General features: G+C 44.3%; 1 protein-coding gene across 2 annotated transcripts in view; it reads left to right on the plus strand.

Moving 5' to 3' along the window:
• tmem94 (transmembrane protein 94) overlaps nucleotides 1–20,804 on the plus strand; it is a 34,295-nt gene that overhangs the window by 17 nt on the left and 13,474 nt on the right. The window contains exons 1-20 of one of the 2 annotated variants that reach the window (XM_079493489.1): nucleotides 1–126; nucleotides 1,547–1,958; nucleotides 6,078–6,197; nucleotides 7,113–7,240; nucleotides 7,542–7,678; nucleotides 8,150–8,358; nucleotides 8,495–8,646; nucleotides 9,794–9,896; nucleotides 9,990–10,076; nucleotides 10,228–10,344; nucleotides 12,230–12,334; nucleotides 14,047–14,220; nucleotides 14,348–14,572; nucleotides 15,168–15,468; nucleotides 18,278–18,466; nucleotides 18,658–18,760; nucleotides 18,993–19,204; nucleotides 19,496–19,677; nucleotides 19,768–19,903; nucleotides 20,308–20,423. The exon at nucleotides 1–126 is cut by the window's left edge and continues 17 nt beyond it. In XM_079493489.1, coding sequence (XP_079349615.1) covers nucleotides 1,935–1,958; nucleotides 6,078–6,197; nucleotides 7,113–7,240; nucleotides 7,542–7,678; nucleotides 8,150–8,358; nucleotides 8,495–8,646; nucleotides 9,794–9,896; nucleotides 9,990–10,076; nucleotides 10,228–10,344; nucleotides 12,230–12,334; nucleotides 14,047–14,220; nucleotides 14,348–14,572; nucleotides 15,168–15,468; nucleotides 18,278–18,466; nucleotides 18,658–18,760; nucleotides 18,993–19,204; nucleotides 19,496–19,677; nucleotides 19,768–19,903; nucleotides 20,308–20,423 — 2,820 coding nt within the window. In that variant the 5' untranslated portion in view covers nucleotides 1–126; nucleotides 1,547–1,934. The remainder of the gene's footprint in view (nucleotides 127–1,546; nucleotides 1,959–6,077; nucleotides 6,198–7,112; nucleotides 7,241–7,541; nucleotides 7,679–8,149; nucleotides 8,359–8,494; nucleotides 8,647–9,793; nucleotides 9,897–9,989; nucleotides 10,077–10,227; nucleotides 10,345–12,229; nucleotides 12,335–14,046; nucleotides 14,221–14,347; nucleotides 14,573–15,167; nucleotides 15,469–18,277; nucleotides 18,467–18,657; nucleotides 18,761–18,992; nucleotides 19,205–19,495; nucleotides 19,678–19,767; nucleotides 19,904–20,307; nucleotides 20,424–20,804) is intronic. The other variant, XM_079493490.1, reaches the window with a different exon arrangement.

A 20,804-nucleotide genomic window follows, 5' to 3' on the forward strand; every position in this document is an offset into this window, starting at 1 on the left:
TTGGGGGTTGCTCATGCTCAACTTAACAACATGGCTGTTCCATGGGGACGCTTCAGGCTGAGTGGATGTCCGACACACAAGTGAACATTTAAATGACATTTCCCCCAAAGCAATACTAATCTGCTGGTGAGTGCGAACCTATATTATTATTATATACAACTCCAGTTATTTATGATTAAAAACTAGTCTCGTGACGGTGTCATATTGCAATGCAGCCCAGTACGCAGCAGCAGCTACTTTGACATCGAGTCGCCTGGCTAGCTTGTGCAAATAAAAAAGGCTACTACTAGCAAATACTGAGTGAGAGACACACGTTACAATAATTATTGAAGTTGCTTCGACTGTCTGGTTTGAAGTGACTGACTGACAGCTGCTGTGTTGTGTCAATGTGTCAGCCTTTCAATGTTGGATCAAATCACTCAAAACGGGGGAAATCATTCGGTTTCCTCTTCTAGACTAGACAAACTCGCTAGCTAAAGCTGACAGGACAGCTAAGTAAAGCTAGTGGTAGTTGTAATGTAAACTATGCACGTTGATCCAAGAGGGAAAGTGACACCTGGCCTCAGACAGCCACAATAATATCACTGTCGGTCAGCAAAGCAGAAGATTAAAGCATGTCAGTGCGACGGGCACTGGAGACCAGGATTAGCAGCAGTTTCCTGCAGAATATGAGAACTTATTTGGATGCTTTTAACTATTTTAATGCATTTACAAGTGTGCACTACTGGGCAAGTCCGTCATCTAAACAATGCGTCGCCCCGTGTCTTTTTCATTGTACAGTCTTACAAGTACTGTTTAATATTACTAGCAACACCATACAATATTTACTCATTTGTTTTAATTGGTTAATATTTTATAATTTTTTGGCAGAATCTCCTTTGTTCTCATGTTTCTGTCTGGTGGCATTTTTTTCACTTCTCTGTTTGGCTGAGCACTGTCATCCCTGAGCCAATGGAGACTGCTGACTATGGGGTTCAGTGAGGTTTTTTGTCAGAGGAAGCTGCTTATGTGGTCAGTAGTGCCATCAGTAGTCTGGGCCCCTTGATACCCTTTCAATGCAACTATTATGTTGCCACCTGGGTTCACCTCAATCGCCTGGAGTCTCTCTTGTTATGCCAAGACAGGCTGAATGCGCTATAGAGGGTATGTGCATGCTTAAAGTGAATGGCACATCGAGTGGCAAAGCAACAGGCCAAGTGAGTTTAACATTGTTTAATGTTGTTTAATACAATCAAATAGGACTTTTCTGTTTGGATGTATGGGCTGTCAAGGCCAGAAAGTCGTTTTTTGCCACTCAGTAGGCGTTCCTGCATAACTTCCGGGTTTGATGATGATGTCACGAGCATACCCTCTATAGAAGTAGATCAGACTGGTTTGACAAAGGTGTGGAACCCAGCTGCATAAAAAGACACGACATGTTTTTTGCCGCTTTTTCCATCTGGCCCACATTTCAAGGTTCTGGGTGTGGGTGTCTGCGTGCCTCTCTAGTTATGCTTACCTAATTATGTAATAATGTGCACTCTCTATTTTCACCTTTCATCCACAGATCCATAAATGCATGTAATGAAGAGGACACCCACACTTTGGCCAGACCTGAACTACAGTTAAATCTCCCAAGAAAATCTCATCTCCCAGACTCTCACAGTTCCGCGGTTCCTGCAGGTCAGGGTGTTCCTCCTATCAGACTGGCAGAGCCGGCTGGGAGAGAGGTGGTGCTGCCAGCCAGGACCGAGGCTGCTCTGTCTTCCTCTGTCCTCGGCTGGGGGACTCGTGCAGTGGCTGTCTGTCAGAGACGGGCGTTGGAGGACCACCCGGGAAGGTTCTGTGTGCAGTGTCCAGCTCAGAGGGTGAAGACTGGCATTAAGACTCGGGCTCTGCCTGGTGTCATTTCAGGCCGGTAGCGGAGCAGAGTATGTGGAGTGCTTCAGGTCGCCATGGAGCCGCAGGATAAGAAGCAGGTGCGTGCACTCTGTGTTTGAGTCGACATCTGCTAATGATGACTACCTGTCCCTGGGGTGGCCGATTGTTTATGAAACAGGTCTTGGCCCTTGGGGTTTACTAACTAACCGGAGGAGTACACTCTGCTAATCGGCACATAGCACAGGGAACAGTAATGGCAATATATCAATAGCCACAGAGATTCTTAAAAAAATATAATGATGTATTTATTGACATCCTACACAAAGTACATCTGTCGTATTTATACAAGACACAAGCAAAAGGAAAAACAATTTAGGCAGTTGGTAGTTAGTAATAAGGGAGCATAAGACATTAGAGAGTCAGTAGTAAGGCTGCATAAGGTAGTCGGTATTAAGGGAGCATAACGCACAAAACCCACGGGCTCCATGTTAATGAATGTACCCGCACACGGATGCTCCACTTGCGCACCTAAACATTTTTTCCCACTCTGGGCAAAACAACCGTGTCTGTGCGTATTCTCATAGACATTATAAAGTCAAAGTCGTACGATTTGTCACACACGTTACCGCAGTGAAATTTGTTCTCCGCATTTGACCCATCTGTTGGAGTGGTGAGCCGCAGCCGTGCCGTGCTCGGGAATCATTTGATTAGTAGATTTGACCCCCCAACCAACCCATTGATGCTGAGTGTCAAGCAGGGAGGCATTGGGTCCCATCTTTACGATCCGGCCGGGGATCGAACCCGGACCTCCCAGTTTCAGGGCGGACACTCTAACCACAAGGCCACTGAGCTGTCTGTGCGTATTCTCATAGACATTATACATTGTATATAATAGGATGACCAGACATCATCAATAATAGCACACAAACCTTTGGGTGCTATAAAGCATGTCAAACCACATGTCCAACCTACAGTAGACACAGGATCTAAATATCGCAATTGAACAGCAGCGAGTCCAAATGCAACCACCCCAATTGTATAAGTTATATTTTTGGTGGGTTTGGTGCATAAGGCCGTAGGGAGACGGTAATAATCCACAGGGCTTTGCTTTGATGTAGTAGTCTCATCATCACTGTTCAACATTAATAATGACAAAATAATCCAATTATATTACAGTAATTTAAAGCTGCACTATGTACCTTTCCTGTTGTAACCTGGATTTGAACCCAGGTCTCCTGGGTTCAAATGCTAATAATAGAGCCAAGCCAACACAAGTTCTACAGTAAATGCAAGTTATATTTGTGCAAGACTGCAAGTGGTCATGGTTTAAAGTAAACAAGATAACCCAAGGGGTTATTGAAAAATACTGCAAGGTATATAGAGTCCCCCATTCCACAAAGACAATTAACGTTTTGAGAAAATGTGACAATATTGAGAAATATCTTCCTGTGGTCCGTAAATGATTGTGATATCACTGTAGTCTAATCAGCTAGCGCTATATCCCACTCCTCCTACTGTACACACACATGGATACAATGACATAATGAGTGTACTGGGGTGATGAAGATCTATTAATGTATAAGTGGAGCTCTTGTTTAAAGAGTAAAGACTTATCACTGCATCTCTCACCCTCCCTCCTCCGTTTCTGGCATTTCAGCATTCAGATTAGTCATATGGAAGGGTCGGAGTTGATCAAATAGTTAAACACAGATATTATGTAGGAGAACCTCACTGAGTCAGCACGCCATGCACATTGCACAAGAATGGAAAATGGCCAGCCCTTGGCCAGTTATTGATAAGTTCAACAATGAGGCCATCTCTTTTTCCTCTCTGTGTTCAACACCTGTATGTAGCTTTCCATTTATGCAATCATTAACTCTTAGCAGTACAAGGTAGAACATGTTGCCAGTTGCCACTAGCTCTCTTCCTCAGGGAAACATGAGTATCCTAGAAGTTGTTGAGGTAGAGTAGGATCTCTGCTTTCACTTTCCATGTGTAAATTACTTTTTGTATGTGTTTTGTATGTTTGCCAAATCATATCTATTTAGTTTAGATTACTGGACGTGGACATGTGACCATCATATTGCATAATAATTTCATGTGTCAGTGTCGTGCAGAATGATATTATTATCGTGGAGCGACCGAGCGAGTAACTTTAATGTCTTTCTTCAGCAGTAGAAGTCCATTGTGTATTATGGTTATGTGATCCTGGCAGAGTGAAGTTATTGTGTAGAGTTGGATTGAGGCTAAGTGCAGAGACCTTTCTACTTTTCTGTCAAGATATGGGATGAGGGAGTTCAGTAAAGGACACTTGACTTGTGCTGCATTTCTTACCCTCTCTCTCTTGCCTGCAGCTTCTTATATTCATGCTTGTCTTGCTCTTTTCTTGTTTGCCATCGTTCTTTCTCTCTCTCTTAAATACAATTTCCTCCCCTCTTTGCTGGACCTTCATTCTGCATCCCTAGTACCTCACTGCAGAATGCGCTTTGCTGGCAAAAGTGGAACAAAGCCCTACGAGGGTAATACGGGCCAGGTTGGCAATGGTCCTCTTGTTTAAAGAGCCTCTTTCGCTTTCTCTCCCTCTGCTCTGTCCATCCTGCTTTTTCTATTTCAGCTCCTGTCCTGTCCTCTCCCTCTCTCTGTCTCTCTCTGAGCCAGCTGCTGAGCTGAACTGAAATGAACTGGGGTTTGTTTGGCTGCTGGATTTGTCTACCTAGGCAGGCACCACTATATGGGGCCCAGAGAGGAGAGGGAATTGGGTGAGGTTTAAAGCATCATTGGCTGGTTCCCGTCTATAGAAATGAGTCAAATGATGAACAAGCAATTTCTCCTACATGGCCACTGTTTTTTAAATGATGTTCCTAGAATATATAAATATTCTCCTCACACACTTTTATTTTATTTTTTATTTTTATTTTTAGCTCTGACTGGTGGTAGTAATAGTTTTGAGAGAGAGAGAGTGAGAGAGGCAGAGAAAGACAGCGGTTTCTTTGTCAGGAGGAAGAGGACCAACAGTATGTTGGTTGTCTTTATATGATGTTTCCTCGCTGCATCTGTCAGCCTATTGGTGATTTGTGTAGGCGAGTCTGCAAAATGAGGCTGAGGTAAGCCTCTAGGCACTAAGTGCGAGTGTATGTGCCTGTGTATAATCCGCACGAGGCACGTGTTTGTGACTTTGTGTTATGCTTGTGGGTATCTGAGGTCAGGTAGTGGGCATGCCCTATTATGCTAAGACGGCTTAGGTTTGCTGTGTGTCTGTGTGTGTGTCAGTATTTAAGTCGGTCTTGAGGATTTTCTTGATGCTTTGTTTCTCTGGAGAAATGGGCAGTTATTTATAGTGAATCTGTGTGGGATGTGACGTTTGAAAGCTGAACCCTGAGAATGTGTGTATTTCAATGCGTTTATATGTGTACTGTACAGTATGTGTGGTGTTCATGTTTCTATGTGGATACACGTCGTAGACAGAGGAGCATGAGAATGTGGGAAAGGACTGCATTCCTATTTATATTAGATACGTATCTCCCCCCCCCCCCCCCCCCCTAAAGGCTAAACATTTTTTCCAGCAGTATGGATAGATACTGCCAGCCAGCCATAAACGGAATCAGTCAATCAGCCAGCATTGCAGTATTTCATATTTATTTTCTAGTTTTTGAAACTCCTGGACTGTCTATGCCAGATGTCTTGTGCACACTGCAATTAGGCCACAGAAGTATGTGTGTTTACTGTTTAATTCTTTTTGCAATATTAAACCTACATTTAATAATGGAAGTCAATGGGGCCTGAAACATTGCCCAAATGAAATGTTTGAGTCTTACACATCATACATTCTGCTAATAATATTGGATTTGTGTTAAAGTGTATTTCTCTATTTCAGACAAATATTCAATGGAAGTTCATGATCACACAAAACAATTGTGCCCCCCCCCCCCCCCCTGTTGTAACTCTGGCGACTCCCTAGGGGCCCCCGAACCCCTGTTGAAGAATGCCTTAAGACATTCCCACATTCAGTTAACTAGGAAAACAACACTACATTTCTGCATTTTCCGGTGACCCAAAGTGCATCCTGGAAAATATGCAAATATAGCCAAGCCAGCACTTGGTCTTTGAAACTTAATTTTCAAATCATTCATATTTGGACTGTTTGCTAGTAACACATTATTCTGTGGTGTGAGAATACAGAATACACATTTTACAGTGTTGACGACGGTGTGTTGCAGGAGGAGGGGGCTGTGGTCCGAGGCCTGTCTACAGGCCAGGCTCTGACCACGCTCAGGGATCAGCTGACCAGTCTGCTGGAACAGGATCAGAAGACCACGCGCAGACGAATCTCTTTACAGGTAGGCATGCACGGCACACACAATTAGCAATTTAGGCATTTAGCAGATGCTCTTAATCCAGAGCGAATTACAGTAAGCATGCACGAGGTAATAACATCAAATGCATAGAATTAGTAATCTGGGGTCATAGACTCATAGGTAAACCAAGAACCTATTATTAGTCTAAAGTAAACAGTATAATATCAAAAATCAATAGTCTGTACATAGAAGCTATACACACCACACTACAGATGCAAGGTTAATGTGTAGACCTGGCATCTGTCTATGTTTTAGGGTTAAACAAGAATATGATAGCCTTTGCATCTCTTTTGGCTAGGCGACTAATACTATTGAAATGGAAGGGAAAATTCCCACCAACCTTTAAATCATGGGTTAATAACTCATAACACTGACCCCACTGTAATTGTTTTTTATTTTATTTTAATTGCATTATTATTATTATTTACTTGTGTATTGTTTCTAATATTTTATTCATTCCTTCTATATTTCAATATTTGTATGTGCCTTTTATTTCAATTTATCTTTGTTAATGGTACGAGATAACGGGGTTGTGGCTCTTTCGGAGCGGGAACTCTGGGTGGAGGGAGGTGTAAAATATAATAATAATTTTGATGTCATTTTTGACTCTTATTCGACTTGAAAATATGAATAAAGAAACTTTGATGAAAAAAAGACCTGGTATCTGTCTACATAACATGCTATCTATCTAAATTACATTTTAGCCTTTGCTAAAGCCTGCCAGGTCAAGGCTAGGCAAGTGCTACGCCAAGAGCACACACCCTTACTGTATCTCCCCTCTACGAATAGCTGCAGAGCTCTTCATCCAAAGTCTTACAACAAAGGTTCATGTGTTATGTCAGATGTATTACATAAGTTGATGCAAATCATAGTTTTCTGTTGTTTGTGTAACCATAGGAACGCTGGCTGAAGAGCTTCCTTTACCATCGCAACCGTCCCTCCTGTCTCCATTGGCCAGGCGCTGCCCTCACTCTATTGGTGGTACTGGGACTGGTCTGTTGTCCTGGCAGCCAGCCGCAGGGCAGGTGGGTCACCTGAATGGAAATGGTTTTAGCGTTGGATATCTATGCATGTCCGGCTAATGAATTGTTAAATGACTCATCCGTGTGACTAAATGGGGTAGTAGGTTGGCCTTGACGAGTAACTCGGAGGTCACTGGTTAGAACACAGGAGGGTGTATTAGTATTACATCTGTATACTGGTTGACTTTTAAATGGTTTTGCGTTATTGCATGCATACGCAAAAAAAACAGACAATGAATTGCCTTGTGTGAACTGACAAATTGATTCTTTTGAATTGACCTGCGGGTGGCTCTTCTGTTCTCAGTACTGGCATGGAGCTGATGAATGCTGCTGCTCTTTTCCTGCTTCTCGTCCTCAACCTGCTGCTGGTTGGCCGACAGGAGGAGCTCAAGAGTAGCGAGATGGTCAGACGTCTCAAGTTCATCATTGCACAGCTCAACGGTGAGAACTCAACTGTAGTAGATTTTGATCCACAGTTTTTGGGGTTGTTGCCCCCACGTTTCTCCCCAATTTAGTCATTGTCAAATGCCAATTCCCCCATACTATAGTGCCTGTTTGGTCATGGCACTGAGGGGAGGGTGTAGACCAGGGGTTCTCAACGTTTTTGGCTGGGGACCCCCGGAAATGCTTTGTCCATGTATCGCGACCCACACCCAGCCCCGCCCCGCCCCGCCTCCCAACCAGAATACAAACTGCAAAAATAACCTTTTTTTTATCTATAATTTTCTGTCAACCTGGCAGAAAATTACAGACACCAAATCGAAAGTATCCAAAACACAATTTAAAGTCTGAGATTTAACTCCCTCCTTTGATCTCACTTTTCTTTGAAACTCTTTAATGTTGTCTTATTGTCTTCTACACCCTCCCTCTCTTGTCTTCTTGCCCCCCCCCTTCCTCACTTCCCCACTAAAGACTATACTTCAGGGTGTGCAGTTGAGGCGATGCGGTGGTCTCCGTCTCTCTACCCTGACCTGTACACTCCCTCGTCTCCGTCCTGGTCCCTCCACTGGACATACCGAGACTCCCAACTGGTCAACCTGCCCGTCAGTCTGCTTGTGGAAGGGGATGTTATAGCTTTAAGGCCCGGACAAGAGGCGTTCGCTTCGCTCAGGGGGATCAAGGTTCGAACGTGTGTTGATACTGTACACATGCACGCACACACACACACTCGTTGTGAGCTTGTAGATTAGCTATAGCTATTTTCATTGAATACCTCAGGCTTTACGTGTCTCCTCTGTGTCTACTACTCGTTCCCAGGATGACGAGCACATCGTTTTGGAGCCAGGAGACGTGTTCCCCCCAATATCCCCTCCTCCTTCACCGCTGGCCAATGAAAGGAGAAGCCCTCAGAGCCCCCAGCAGCACCGGCTCTTCCGAGTTGTCCGTACACCAGTCCTGGACATTGTCAGGTTGGTGACTTGGCTATGTTGAGTTGTCCGTACACCAGTCCTGGACATTGTCAGGTTGGTGACTCTGCTATGTTGAGTTGTCCACACACCAGTCCTGGACATTGTCAGGTTGGTGACTCTGCTATGTTGAGTTGTCCACACACCAGTCCTGGACATTGTCAGGTTGGTGACTCGGCTATGTTGAGTTGTCTACACACCAGTCCTGGACATTGTCAGGTTGGTGACTCGGCTATGTTGAGTTGTCCACACACCAGTCCTGGACATTGTCAGGTTGGTGACTCGGCTATGTTGAGTTGTCCACACACCAGTCCTGGACATTGTCAGGTTGGTGGCTCGGCTATGTTGAGTTCTCCGCACACCAGTCCTGGACATTGTCGGGTTAGTGACTCGGCTATGTTGAGTTGTCTGCACACCAATCCTGGACATTGTCAGGTTGGTGACTTGGCTATGTTGGGCTAGTGCACTGGTTCTCAATCCGTTTAATTTAATCGACCCCCATAACTGTTGTGCTAGCTTGGCACATTTTAGTGGTGCAAATACCAACATTGCGCTCAATGCACTGGACATGCAGGTTAAGACCTAGTGGCAGGCATTAATTAGCGTCCCAACTTTAAGAACTACTGGGCTTAAAGTTTGTGTTTTGTTACTGTATTGCTGAGTATTATAATGTGGCAGTGTTCTTAACTGTTCTCTTCAGCGTATACATGGATAGCACAGGATAAACAAAGGTTGGACTGAGCCGACAGTGTGTTGCATACCTCAGGGGTAGAGAATGTCAATTATTTCTCAAAAGTAAAGCTTTTGGGTAAATATTTTTTACACATCATCCAAATGATTCTCCAGACTTTGTTTTTATTTTACCAAATCAATCAACGTGGTCAATGATTCCTTTTTTTTCTTTTTTGTAAATTGTCCATATACAGTGAGGCTATACTATTGTGCTCAAGCCTCGGGACATTTTTATGCTTTCTGTCCCAAACACCCATGCAGACACTGAAAAGGTTTTTTTTTTTGTTTCGATATCAGGTAGTTTCTTGCACTCAGTTTATTGCCAAAGCATAATATTGTGTTTTTAACTTTTTTCAGCTAAAATCTGGTCTTCAGACATAGTACTCACTGGCACACTGCCATCTTTGTCTTTCAACAGGAAAAGTTTGGAGATGGCCCTGTCTCGGCCCATCACGGCTCTGGATAATGAGAGGTTCACTGTGCAGTCAGTCATGACCAAGATAACCTGTCCTGTTGTGCTGGTGAGCACTCACAGTAGATGAGTTTGAAGAATGTTCCTTCTGTTAATTGGCATTGCGTGTTCTACCTGTTTTAAAACAATCATTTTGGTTTAGGTGGCGTTTCTGCTGGTGAATTCTGTCCGTTACTTCTGTGATGCACCTAACCTCACCCCTGACTGCTTCAACTTTTTCCAGTTGCAGGTACAGACTATGTTTATATAGTCTTTATATAATTTATATTGCGTGTGTGTGGGTCAATAGGAGACTCGGTAGGACAGTCTTTGAGATTTGTTCGGCTGAACTACTCCTTTTTAAGATTAAAAAGTTGAATGAGCTGTAACTGTCTTTCCAGTTGATTGGTGTTTTGCCGATCCTGCCTCTGGTCTTCCCTTTCATGTGGGTGCTGGTCAATGCTTATGGAGAGGCCCGTGTTCTTGCAGAGTCCAGCCGCGCCTCACCCACAGGCCTGGTGAGACTAAAACACACACACACACACACACACACACAATCCCTTATAACATTGTGTGCATTAACAGGAAGAGTTACTTGCGGTATATCTCCTAACGGGGAGAGGACACATGCCCTTGTGTTGTATGTTGTAACGAACGTCTACACAAACACGACATGCGCAGAGGAGACGCAGAGAAGGTCTCTCTCTCTGTGTTTTAACTAGACTCTTCTCTTGCCCCAGCTTGCTAAGTTCTCTGAGGATACCCTAAGCAGCTACACGGAAGTGGTGTCCTCCCAGGTATAACCTCTGACTGTTTCCCCTCCCTCTTCCTCCGCTCGCTCGCTCGCTCCCCCGCTCGCTCGCTCGCTCCCACTCGCTCGCTGCCCTCACCCCTGCACCCCCTACGTCCTCTGTGGAACCCTGTACACAGCTCTCACTATACCCTTTCCTCCATCCTACTGACTTATGGAAACCTTCATGGACATCTTTGATTATGACCACCTTCCATTGTTCATCTGTCTATCATCTCGTCTAGTTTTTTTATTTTTATATATACAACTTTTGTTTTTCTATACGTTTTCTTCATCTTGCACGGCCAGTTATTTCCTTTCACTTTGGTTATTCTCATTCTTCATCTTATAATCAACAACTCTTCGACCATGAACTTTTAGATGTGAGATTGCACAAACTGAAATGATTCCTATCAACTTTTGTCATGTTATTTTGACAGTCAGTCCTGGCATTTTCTCAATGTTAAACTGCTAACCCAGTCTGTAATCCCTTTCCCCCTCGTCTGCTCATCTTTGGTAATCAGTGAAAAGATGAAATCAATACAGTAAATCCCATTCTGTCTGTCTGTCGTTTTTGGTTATTGTATTGCTACAGATTCAGAACATTGAATACGGAAGTGGAAGGCTAGAATTAATAAACCAAGGAAGACTGGACAGTGATTGTAGCCTGTAGTTACACAACCTTTCTTGTTTGGACAAGTATTACTCGATGATATTTCAACTGAAAATGTCACGAAAGAGACAGTTATCAGTTTAAATACACATACCTTTTGTCAAGCAAATCACATGCTTGATATGTGAAGTGTAATTCATCCATAGTGGCTGAGCAAAGGGCCCTATGAGTCTGAAGCATTTCTGCTATATGACGCTTAGTGGTGATGTCACTGACCTGTCCTAACCACATAATCGGTAATCGGTGTTGAAGGTCTTTAGTGTGTACCCTTCAGCTCTACAAACGTCTGCCTGCTCTGCATGACTGAAAATGACCCCCAATTAGACACCCACACCATTAATACTGTGGGGTTTCCTTTCCTTGTGTCCTGTCCTCATCTCCCTCTTTGGGATAATGGAAATTAATTTGCCTTGTTTGTTAAAAAAAAAGCGAGGTAACAAGGAAGGGAACCGTGGTTCTGAACTAATCGGGGTGCTGCCCTCGACTGTGTCAGGACTGAGCAGTGATGTCATTGTGATTGTTTTGTCCCCTGCTGTGCTGGGCTGGCCATCATGGACTCTCATCAAACCAAGCCAAGATGGATGGAAAGTCACACATCTCATTATATTAGGCTTTGCCTCCTTCTCATGTAACAGTAGCATTTTTTACATTTAGAAATGTTTCTTTTTTATGACAGTCATAAAGCTCATTATGGGCCTATTTATTTGCTTTAAAAAAGTGCTTTTCAGGCTAAGCTTTTACAGTAACTTCACTCACTCCACAACTTAACTCCACAACAGGCTAGCCAATAAAAGAAAGTTTGATTTGTTGCATTATAGAAAACTTGGAATTTATTTTTGAGGAGTGCTGTTATTAACAGAGTGGTGGTTCAACTGCCACTCTGTTAAAGTGTGTGTGTGTGTGTGTGTGACTGTGTGTGTGTGTGTGACTGTGTGTGTAGGAAATGCTGCGTTCCGTGTGGAGACATCTGGTGAGCGTCTTGAAGGGAGAATCTCAGACACTCTGCTATACCTCCAGCCTGCTACACAACCTAGGATCTGTCACTGTGAGTAGAGTGTGTGTATACACTAGTGGTGCGCGGGCCGGCCCGTTGCCTGCAGGTCCCGCGTGTTGCCCCGCGGTGCGGGCGGACGGGTCAAGATTTTCAGTGCAATTATCGCGCAGCGGGTTACCCCCCCTTTCCCCAAAAAAGGAGAAAAAAAGCATTCCGGTACCTGCTCTCCTACCCCTCCTGCTGAAATCATCAGCTTGTTCTGTTGCTCATCTTTTGCTTATGAAAGGGGGCTTAGCCTTTTTGACCGTCGGAGAAAAGTGTCCTCCATCCTGAACTGCATGTTAAAACAATTCCCCTCTGAGGCTCTAAGTCTGAACCTGGCCGGCGTCATCAGCGCATCTGAAATAAATCTTTCTTAATTGAGCGCGTAACCGTGCAGGCGTGTACAGTGCGCACACACAGAATTATAGGAACTACAAGCTCACAACGCATTGTGAGCTTGTAGAGCGGCTAGTTTGGGTGTGCGGTAACTCCGCCACGCAACGAAGTCGAAGTATAGGCACAATCGAAACTAAAATGAGAACATGCAGAGATTCATTCATTTCGAGTGGAGAGCTACACTGCATGCTGAATGCTGAGTGAAGTGAACCATTCCGAAACAGATAGGCGGCGGCCTATGTCATGTCACGTATGTGTATAAGTGTTGGGCTTAAGTTTGATATGTTCATCCGAGGGACCGTCACCTCTGTCTCTCTCTCTCTCTGGCAATCAAGCAAATGCGATTATGCATGTGATGCGAAACTTAATATTAATAGCGTTTTTTTGTTTTTGCGGGCCGTGGGGCGAGCGGGGTGTTGATTAATATATTGTTTTGCGCGGCAGGTTGGTGCGGGCTGGCTCCTGTGGCGTGGCGGGACGGGCGGGTTATGCAAAAAAGCCGGCCCGCGCAACACTAGTATACACTGTATACACACATAATGTATACTATACAGTGTGTATGTATACTACACAGAATGTCTGTCACTGTGAGTACTAGCAGTGTGTTTGTGTCCATGTAATTCACCCTAAAGCATATGTATATCCTCACTGATGGGTAGAATAATTGTATCTAGATCTACTGCCAGTGTCGTTTTGCCATTAAAAAAACCCAAAACCTTATAGTATATTAATGACATGATCAAAATAGGGACGCCAGGTTTAAAGTCTGTCTGTGGATTTTATAAAATTAGTTAACCAATATTATTTAACTAGGTATTAACCAATTTAGACCTGAAAAAACAATGTTTCTATGTCAATAGTGTCATATCAGTGGTCCTCAAACTGTGTCAAGGACCGCCAGAATAATATGTAATTGGCCACCGACTCCCATCTGAAAATATGTTGTTCCAGGGACCCCCAAGAAGCAAAGGTATGAGTTAAAAACGTGAAATAATATATATTCAAAGATTTGCGCCATATTTTCACGATTTTTCAAAAATTGCAGATCTACAAGCCGAGTGCCGTGCTATGATCTTGTAGATCTGCTATTGTTCAATAGCGTATAACATAATGCTTTAAACACCAAAAGGGGTTCCCATCCTGAATGGGTTAACAAGAGCTTGTGACTAAATAAAACAAATTAATGGTTTTGGACAGGTTTCTGATGGACAGCGAAGATAATGTATATTATTTAGGTATATAAAGTAGTACACTATGTACACTCAAAAAGTGAGATTACTTAAATAATACATACTGTACATATTGTGTGTGTGTGTGTACTATAGGTGCTGTGCTGTGTAGACAAGCAGGGCATTCTATCGTGGCCAAGCCCCAGTCCGGAGACGGTGCTCTTTTTCAGCGGGCGAGTAGAAGCTTCTCATGACAGCCAAGACGACCTCCAAGATGACCTGTCCATGAACTCCTTCTGCCGCATGGAAGGTGATGACGACAGGGATGAGGTAATGTGTGTGTGTGTGTGTGTCTCTTCCTTACAGTATGAGAAGACGAGTACAGCTTATTGACTCTTCATCATTACCAGGGCTGGGCAATATACAGTAATATTGGTTTATCCCTCCTGTCCGTCAGGTCCAGGAAGTAGAGGCCCTTCTCTGTCTGCCGATGGAGTCTTCCATGCAGCTGGGGGAGGGGCCCGAGCCCAGCGAGACATCCCACGACACGGCTCGCTCGTCTGACGTGTTGCGGCCGCGGCTGGCAGGCCAGCACGTCCACACGCGCACTAAACACCACTCAGGATCTAACGTCAGCTTTAGCCACGACACAGAGGGAGGGGAGGAGGAGGACCCGGAACAGGTAGCTCTCTCTCACACACACACACACACACACACACACACACACACACACACACACACACACACACACACACACACACACACACACACACACACACACACACAAGTATTAGTATCCTTGTGGGGTCAAATGCAATTATTCACATTTTAATTGCTGACCCAACCTAAAATATTTTTTAGTTTTTTGGGGGGTGGGGGGGACAAAAACTATAACAATGATTAGTATCAGAATGTGAAGCTTTAACCTGTAACACAAACATTTTTGTTTTAATAAACTAAAATCACTTTCACTACCTTTTACGCACAACAACCCTTGTCTCTCCCTAGCCTAGCCCTAAAACCAACTTCACCTTAAACCTAATCCCTGACATTGTCTGACCCCAGTACTTGCCTACGTGCCTTATTAATTGTAACCTTAAGTGTAAAATATAAATGAATAATATAAAATGATCCTTCGCCTCATGGTGGGCTCCAGTTTTAACTAGTATTACTAGGGTAGTAAAACAAGGGTAGTAAAACATAAATCACTCCTTACTGTGAGCTTTGCATTAGTTGCTCTCTCATTTTTCTGTCTTTCTTTCTTTCTTCTTTTCCAGGACCTCGGCTGCCCAGAGGCAGATGATTTTGTGTGCGACTACCACCTGGAGATGCTCAGCCTGTCGCAGGACCAGCAGAACCCCGTCAGCATCCAGTTCGACGACCTCTCCTGGCAGGGCCACCTGCCCTCGCTCAAGCCGCTGGGCCTCAACATCATGCTCAACCTGTGCAACGCCAGTGTCACGCAGCAGCTGTGTCGCTTCTCCGACCACCTGTCCAACCTGGCGCTGCAGGAGAGCCGTGGCGCCGTGCTGCCCGTGCACGTGCCCTGGGGGCTCTGCGAGCTGTCCCGGCTCATAGGCAAGTGTGGCCGGCATGCTTGACACTGTTGCTCACAGAATGTTTGTGCTCAAATAGTGCTGTAACTCAAGGGTTCCCAAACTTTGCAGTGCTGCCACCCCCGAAGATAATCGTATCTGAACTGCGGATCAAGCTCACAAGGTGTTGTGAGCTTGTAGTTTGACTATTTTCATAATGCCCCTTTCTTACATAATATTTGGTCAATTTGGTATTAAAACAACCTTAAAGGTCATTAAATTGTAACTTTATAAATGTGCAGATAACCTGCATATACACTTATACTGTATGTTGGTTTGTTTACTGATGAGTGAGAAAACATTGTTGCACATTAAGCTACTCATCTGGGGACCCCTCTGGGGGCCCCTCTGGGGGCCTCAAACCCCAGTTTGGGAAGTGAACCACTGCTGTAACCAGCAGTCTTTTTTCATAGTAGATGGTTTTCTGTGGAAAGTCCCCCTCCAGGGAATTGTACTTCCTGATTTTCTCCCATTTCAATCACTTTCACATACACTTTGCTCCCTGCTGGTAGCTCAATGTAAACACTGAGTCACAGTTGGAAAGTGTGTACTTTGCTAGATAGAAACTCCAGTCTGACACTGTTGTGTTTATTTTAGCTGTGATAGGCCGTTAGATCTATCCATATCGAGTATTAAAATCCATAGCTTATCTTCCTCATTTATGTACATTTTATCACGATCTGCCCCTAATGGCACAGCACTTTTTTTGCCAAGCATAGTTTCAAGAGGAGCTTACGTATAAGTTAATTCTCTGCAGAGGATGGACCTTACTGCCCCCCCTCTCTATTGCCTCTCTCTGTTAATTAAATATGCCATCCCCAACCCATTCAATTCTGCTACCAAACAACAATATTTCTTTATAATGTTTTAGGCCTGGATGGCTAGGTTAGTCAGTTTATATGGCTTTGGTGTGGTTGGCACAGCATTGCTTTTATACTTAAGTCTTGTGACATGATTCCTCATTATTCATATGATTTTCTCAATGAATTAATACATTATTAATTCATTGTTTGACTCCTACACACAAACTGAACACATTATCTTTCTCACACATGCATTAACTGTACACATTAAGGCCCTCATTTATCAATCGAGTGTAAAATCTGCTCCAAATTCGAGTGTAGGATTCGTAGTACACCCACGTCGGGTCGGCATTTACAAAGTGATCGCAGACAGCTGTTTCTTCCTAATTTCATTCCTAGCAGTGATAAATGTGACGGCTGAAATCAATCTGGCACGCCCTATAAAATCAAGCCTCGCCCTCGTTTTTGCGACATGAACAACTGCAATACGACCTGGAAACCATGGTTACAGGAAAATAAAAGTTTCACTCGCTTGCCCCCTCCCATACACACACACACAGACGCACGCACAAGCAACTTGTTGTATCTTAAATAAATAAACCTGCATGAATTAAATAAAGCTGTAGGACTACGCTGTCTGTTTCTCCTCTCGCTTCGCTTCCCTTGCTGCCCGCATCACCCCCCCCGCACGCACGCACGCACATATAGCAATTTGCAAGCAACTGTCACTGTGTGTTGTTAGTTGTATATTAAATTATTAAAGTCTTTTTAATTTAATATACAACAAGATATATTGGTGAACGAAAACCTGAACCTGTGAACCATGAATTAAATAACAAATAGGCACACACAGGCTGCTGTTTTGCATAGGTGCTCCTCCTGTCCTGTCTGTCTGTCTCTCTCTATCACTGTGGTCCGTCCGTGACCGTGACCAACTGACCATGCACCGCACGTTCGACAGACTATTTAGATTGCCTCGCAGTCGCTGCAGTGGCTGGGCACTGGTGGTGGTGGGCTGGCTGGGTAGCCTACCTATATCTCCGATGCGGTTCCCACGTGCGCTGGCACGGTACATTTGGCATTCGAGCGACGCGTCGGGTTTATTAAACGAGGAGGAGATTGCACATACCGTAACTCCAGAAAGACATCGGCCTGCTGTAGATTAGGCTACAGTAGGCTACCACGTTGGGACTCTCCGCAGCTGCAGCACTGCACTAGCCTATAGTACTCTCCAACGTCCCGTCATGGAAATATTTCAGCACAGACAGCCCAAATCCTCGCATGTATGCGCTCATGCAAAACACTGTTTAAATGGCTTAAGCATCTAACTTGCAACATTGTTTTTAATTGCGTGATAATTACTTGTAAAGTTGGAAATCTCCTACTAATTTCATATGACACAAAGACACATCTTATATGTATTTAGCCCATATATACCTATACAGTTTTATATAAACATTTTAGGAGTGAATACATATGTTTCGATGCCTGTGACAGCCTCTCAGCTGGTCAAACAATGCTGCTCCGCTGTTCTACGACAGAAAAACAGGTGAGGACAAAGCGTACGACAGCTCCCGACCAGACGTGAGTTTTGTCTTGGCACAAGATAATTTTCAATCTTTGGCGCAAATCGTAAATGCCGAAAATTGCGGTAATTTCGGCGTACACCCATATTTTGGCGTACGCACGGTTGATAAATGAGGGCCTAAAACCGGGAAAGCATCTCTGTCATTTTAGATTTTAACCCACTTTAACCATTATTTTATACTTTGGCTATTCAGAAATAACAGATATAAGTTCAAGCTTAAGATCTGCTATTTTAGAAAAATCTTAAACATTTGTGCTAATCTTTATACTACATGAAAACGTTTGAGAACCACAGAAAACTAAGGATTTAGAAGGCATTTGTAGAAACAGCCTCAGGTCTTTACATTTCCTGTGTGTGTGTGTGTGTGTGTGTGTGTGTGTGTGGGCGCGTGCGTGCGTCAGGCTTTACCCCCGGTGCGAGAGAGTTGTTTAAGCAGGAGAACCACCTTGCCTTATACCAGCTGCCCTCTGGTGAGAAGAACAAGGAGTCCTGCCCAAGACGCCCACAGCACTTCATCAAACGGCAGCCTCCCATGTCTCACCTCATGTCCCTTTTTGTACGAGACTCCTCTTCCAGTGAGTATATGTCCAGTGAGTATAGTGTTTCCCCTAGCCCATTAAAACAGCTTTTTGTATTGATCCCCTGCTCTGTAGTGTGTGCCTATCTTCATCTGTCTCCAAAACAGTGATATGTACTTTTATGATTGGCAAATCCATATTGAACAGTTTTAGATTTGTCAACTTAACAGGAACAGGTAAATGCCAGCTTCTCTGTCCTACAGATAATGTCCAGATGCTGTCACACGGTTCGGCTGACCTCATCCTGGAGGCTTGCACCGACTTCTGGGATGGGTCCGACATTTACCCCCTGTCCAGCTCAGACAGGTAAGCACACAGGTGATGCTCGTGATGAGAAAGCTTCTATCAGTGAGTGGCGCCAGTTGGGCAGTGGATAGTGCATCGACCATTATGTTAGCAACAACCGTACCCAGGTTGGATTCTGGTTGAACTGTGTTGCAGGCTCTTCGCCCACGGTGCTCTCCATTTGGTGACCTCTACTATACTATCTAAATAAATAAAACTACATTCCACTAACTATCATTTACCCTTTTTGCAGAAAAAAGGTTCTGGACTTTTACCATCGTGCCTGCCTTTCGGGCTACTGCTCTGCCTTCGCCTACAAGCCCATGCAGGTGTGTCTGTCCAATAAGCTGAATGGGAAGTGCGTGGAGCTGGCCCCAGGTCCCTGCCTCTTCTCTGGGGTGGAGTTGCCCGCCACCACCCCCATCAAACACAGCTCTTCTCGCAGGAACAGCTGGAGCTCTGATGGTAGGAAGGAAAGACCTCAAAGAGTGATGTGTGTTGGATGAGGCTTGGATGGGAGAGAGAGCAAATCAGTGGGAAGGGAAAGGATAGAGAGAGCAGTGGGCCAACTTGGAGGTTAGATTTATTCAAGGAAGTACGTTTAATAAACAAGATGGAGATCTCATAGAATACCCTTTCACACATGCAGTTTCTTTAGGGGGTTCTCCTTCCCACAAGCATTTTTCTTATATCCCCTCCTTGTCGCTCTCTCCATCTCTCTCCTGGTGCCACCTTTCTCTGGTGTCATCCTTGCAGAGGGCATCGGCGAGGGCTTGGAGCGTGAGGACTGCATCCAGGCGCTGAGCGGTCAAATCTTCATGGGCATGGTGTCCTCTCAGTTCCAGGCGCGGCTGGACACGGTGCGACTCATCGATGCCCTGGTGACTGCCTGTATCCGCTTTGTCTACTTCTCCATGGAGGACGAGCTCCGCAGCAAGGTCTCTCACTCACTCACTCACGCACTTTCACTGCAAATGCACATAGAAAATCCCTCTGAACCTAGGTTTTAAACTTTTTTATCCGTCCAGGTTTTTGCAGAGAAGATGGGTCTGGAGACAGGCTGGAACTGTCATATCTCTCTGACTCCAAACGGAGACAGCCCCTGTGATGGACCCGTGCACTCCAGTCCTAGCCAGGGCTCCCTGCACGATGATCTGCACCAAGGTAAGTCCCACACTTTTAGTGTCTACCTATGGCATATACTGTAGGAGTCGTGTGTGTGTATGTGTCGATGTGCCTAGAGCTAATCTTGCAAACTGTGGCACTGATTAGCCCCAAACTTTGTCATTTCAACTTTTTTAAATATTTAAATTTCAACTTCATAATGGAAGTCAAGTGGAGTCATGCATCATAGATACGCCATAGACAAATGTCACAGACTGGACACGTGGATCCACAGCCTTGCCAAGTTGCCATGTGATCCCAAGATTATTTACTTAGTTTCTGTGCCTGCGTCACATATCGGGACGTGATGCACAACATGATGCACAACCTAGCATGATTCGGTCGTATGCATATCTATGGGTTGGCTTCTCCTTGGAGATGACGTGGTTTGTGTTTGCGTGCAGATTCTCGAGACGAAGCTGAAGGACCGCTGCTCCCAGAGGAGGAGGTCCACTCTGACCTGGCCAGTTTCCAGCCCACAGACAGTGACGTCCCCAGCTTCCTGGAGGACTGCAACAGGGTAATACTGACCCTGCTATTGTTGAGACAATGGGGATGAAACCAATTATCACTCAACAGAAGATTCTAGATTTGTTTTGTAATTTAATTCATTTTAGTGATGTGTCGTCACTGTCGTGTAAACTATACGTTGAAAAGTTATGTTTTTATGACTGCAGGCTAAACTGCAGGTTCAGATCATCTGATGAGCATTTACCATAATTATGTACTTTTTAACTTTTACCATTTTATTGTTCTAAATAAATTTAGGGTTAGGTACATTCATTGAATAATAAAAAAGAAAACCAACAGATTCATCCATTACAGCAAAAAATAATGCAGCCCTACCGCACAGCTCCAGTGGTAAATCTGTTAGTGCTACAGTCTTACAGTAATGATCTGC

This window comes from Electrona antarctica, assembly GCF_951216825.1.
Source record: "Electrona antarctica genome assembly, chromosome: 22".
Taxonomy (NCBI): Eukaryota; Metazoa; Chordata; class Actinopteri; order Myctophiformes; family Myctophidae; genus Electrona; species Electrona antarctica.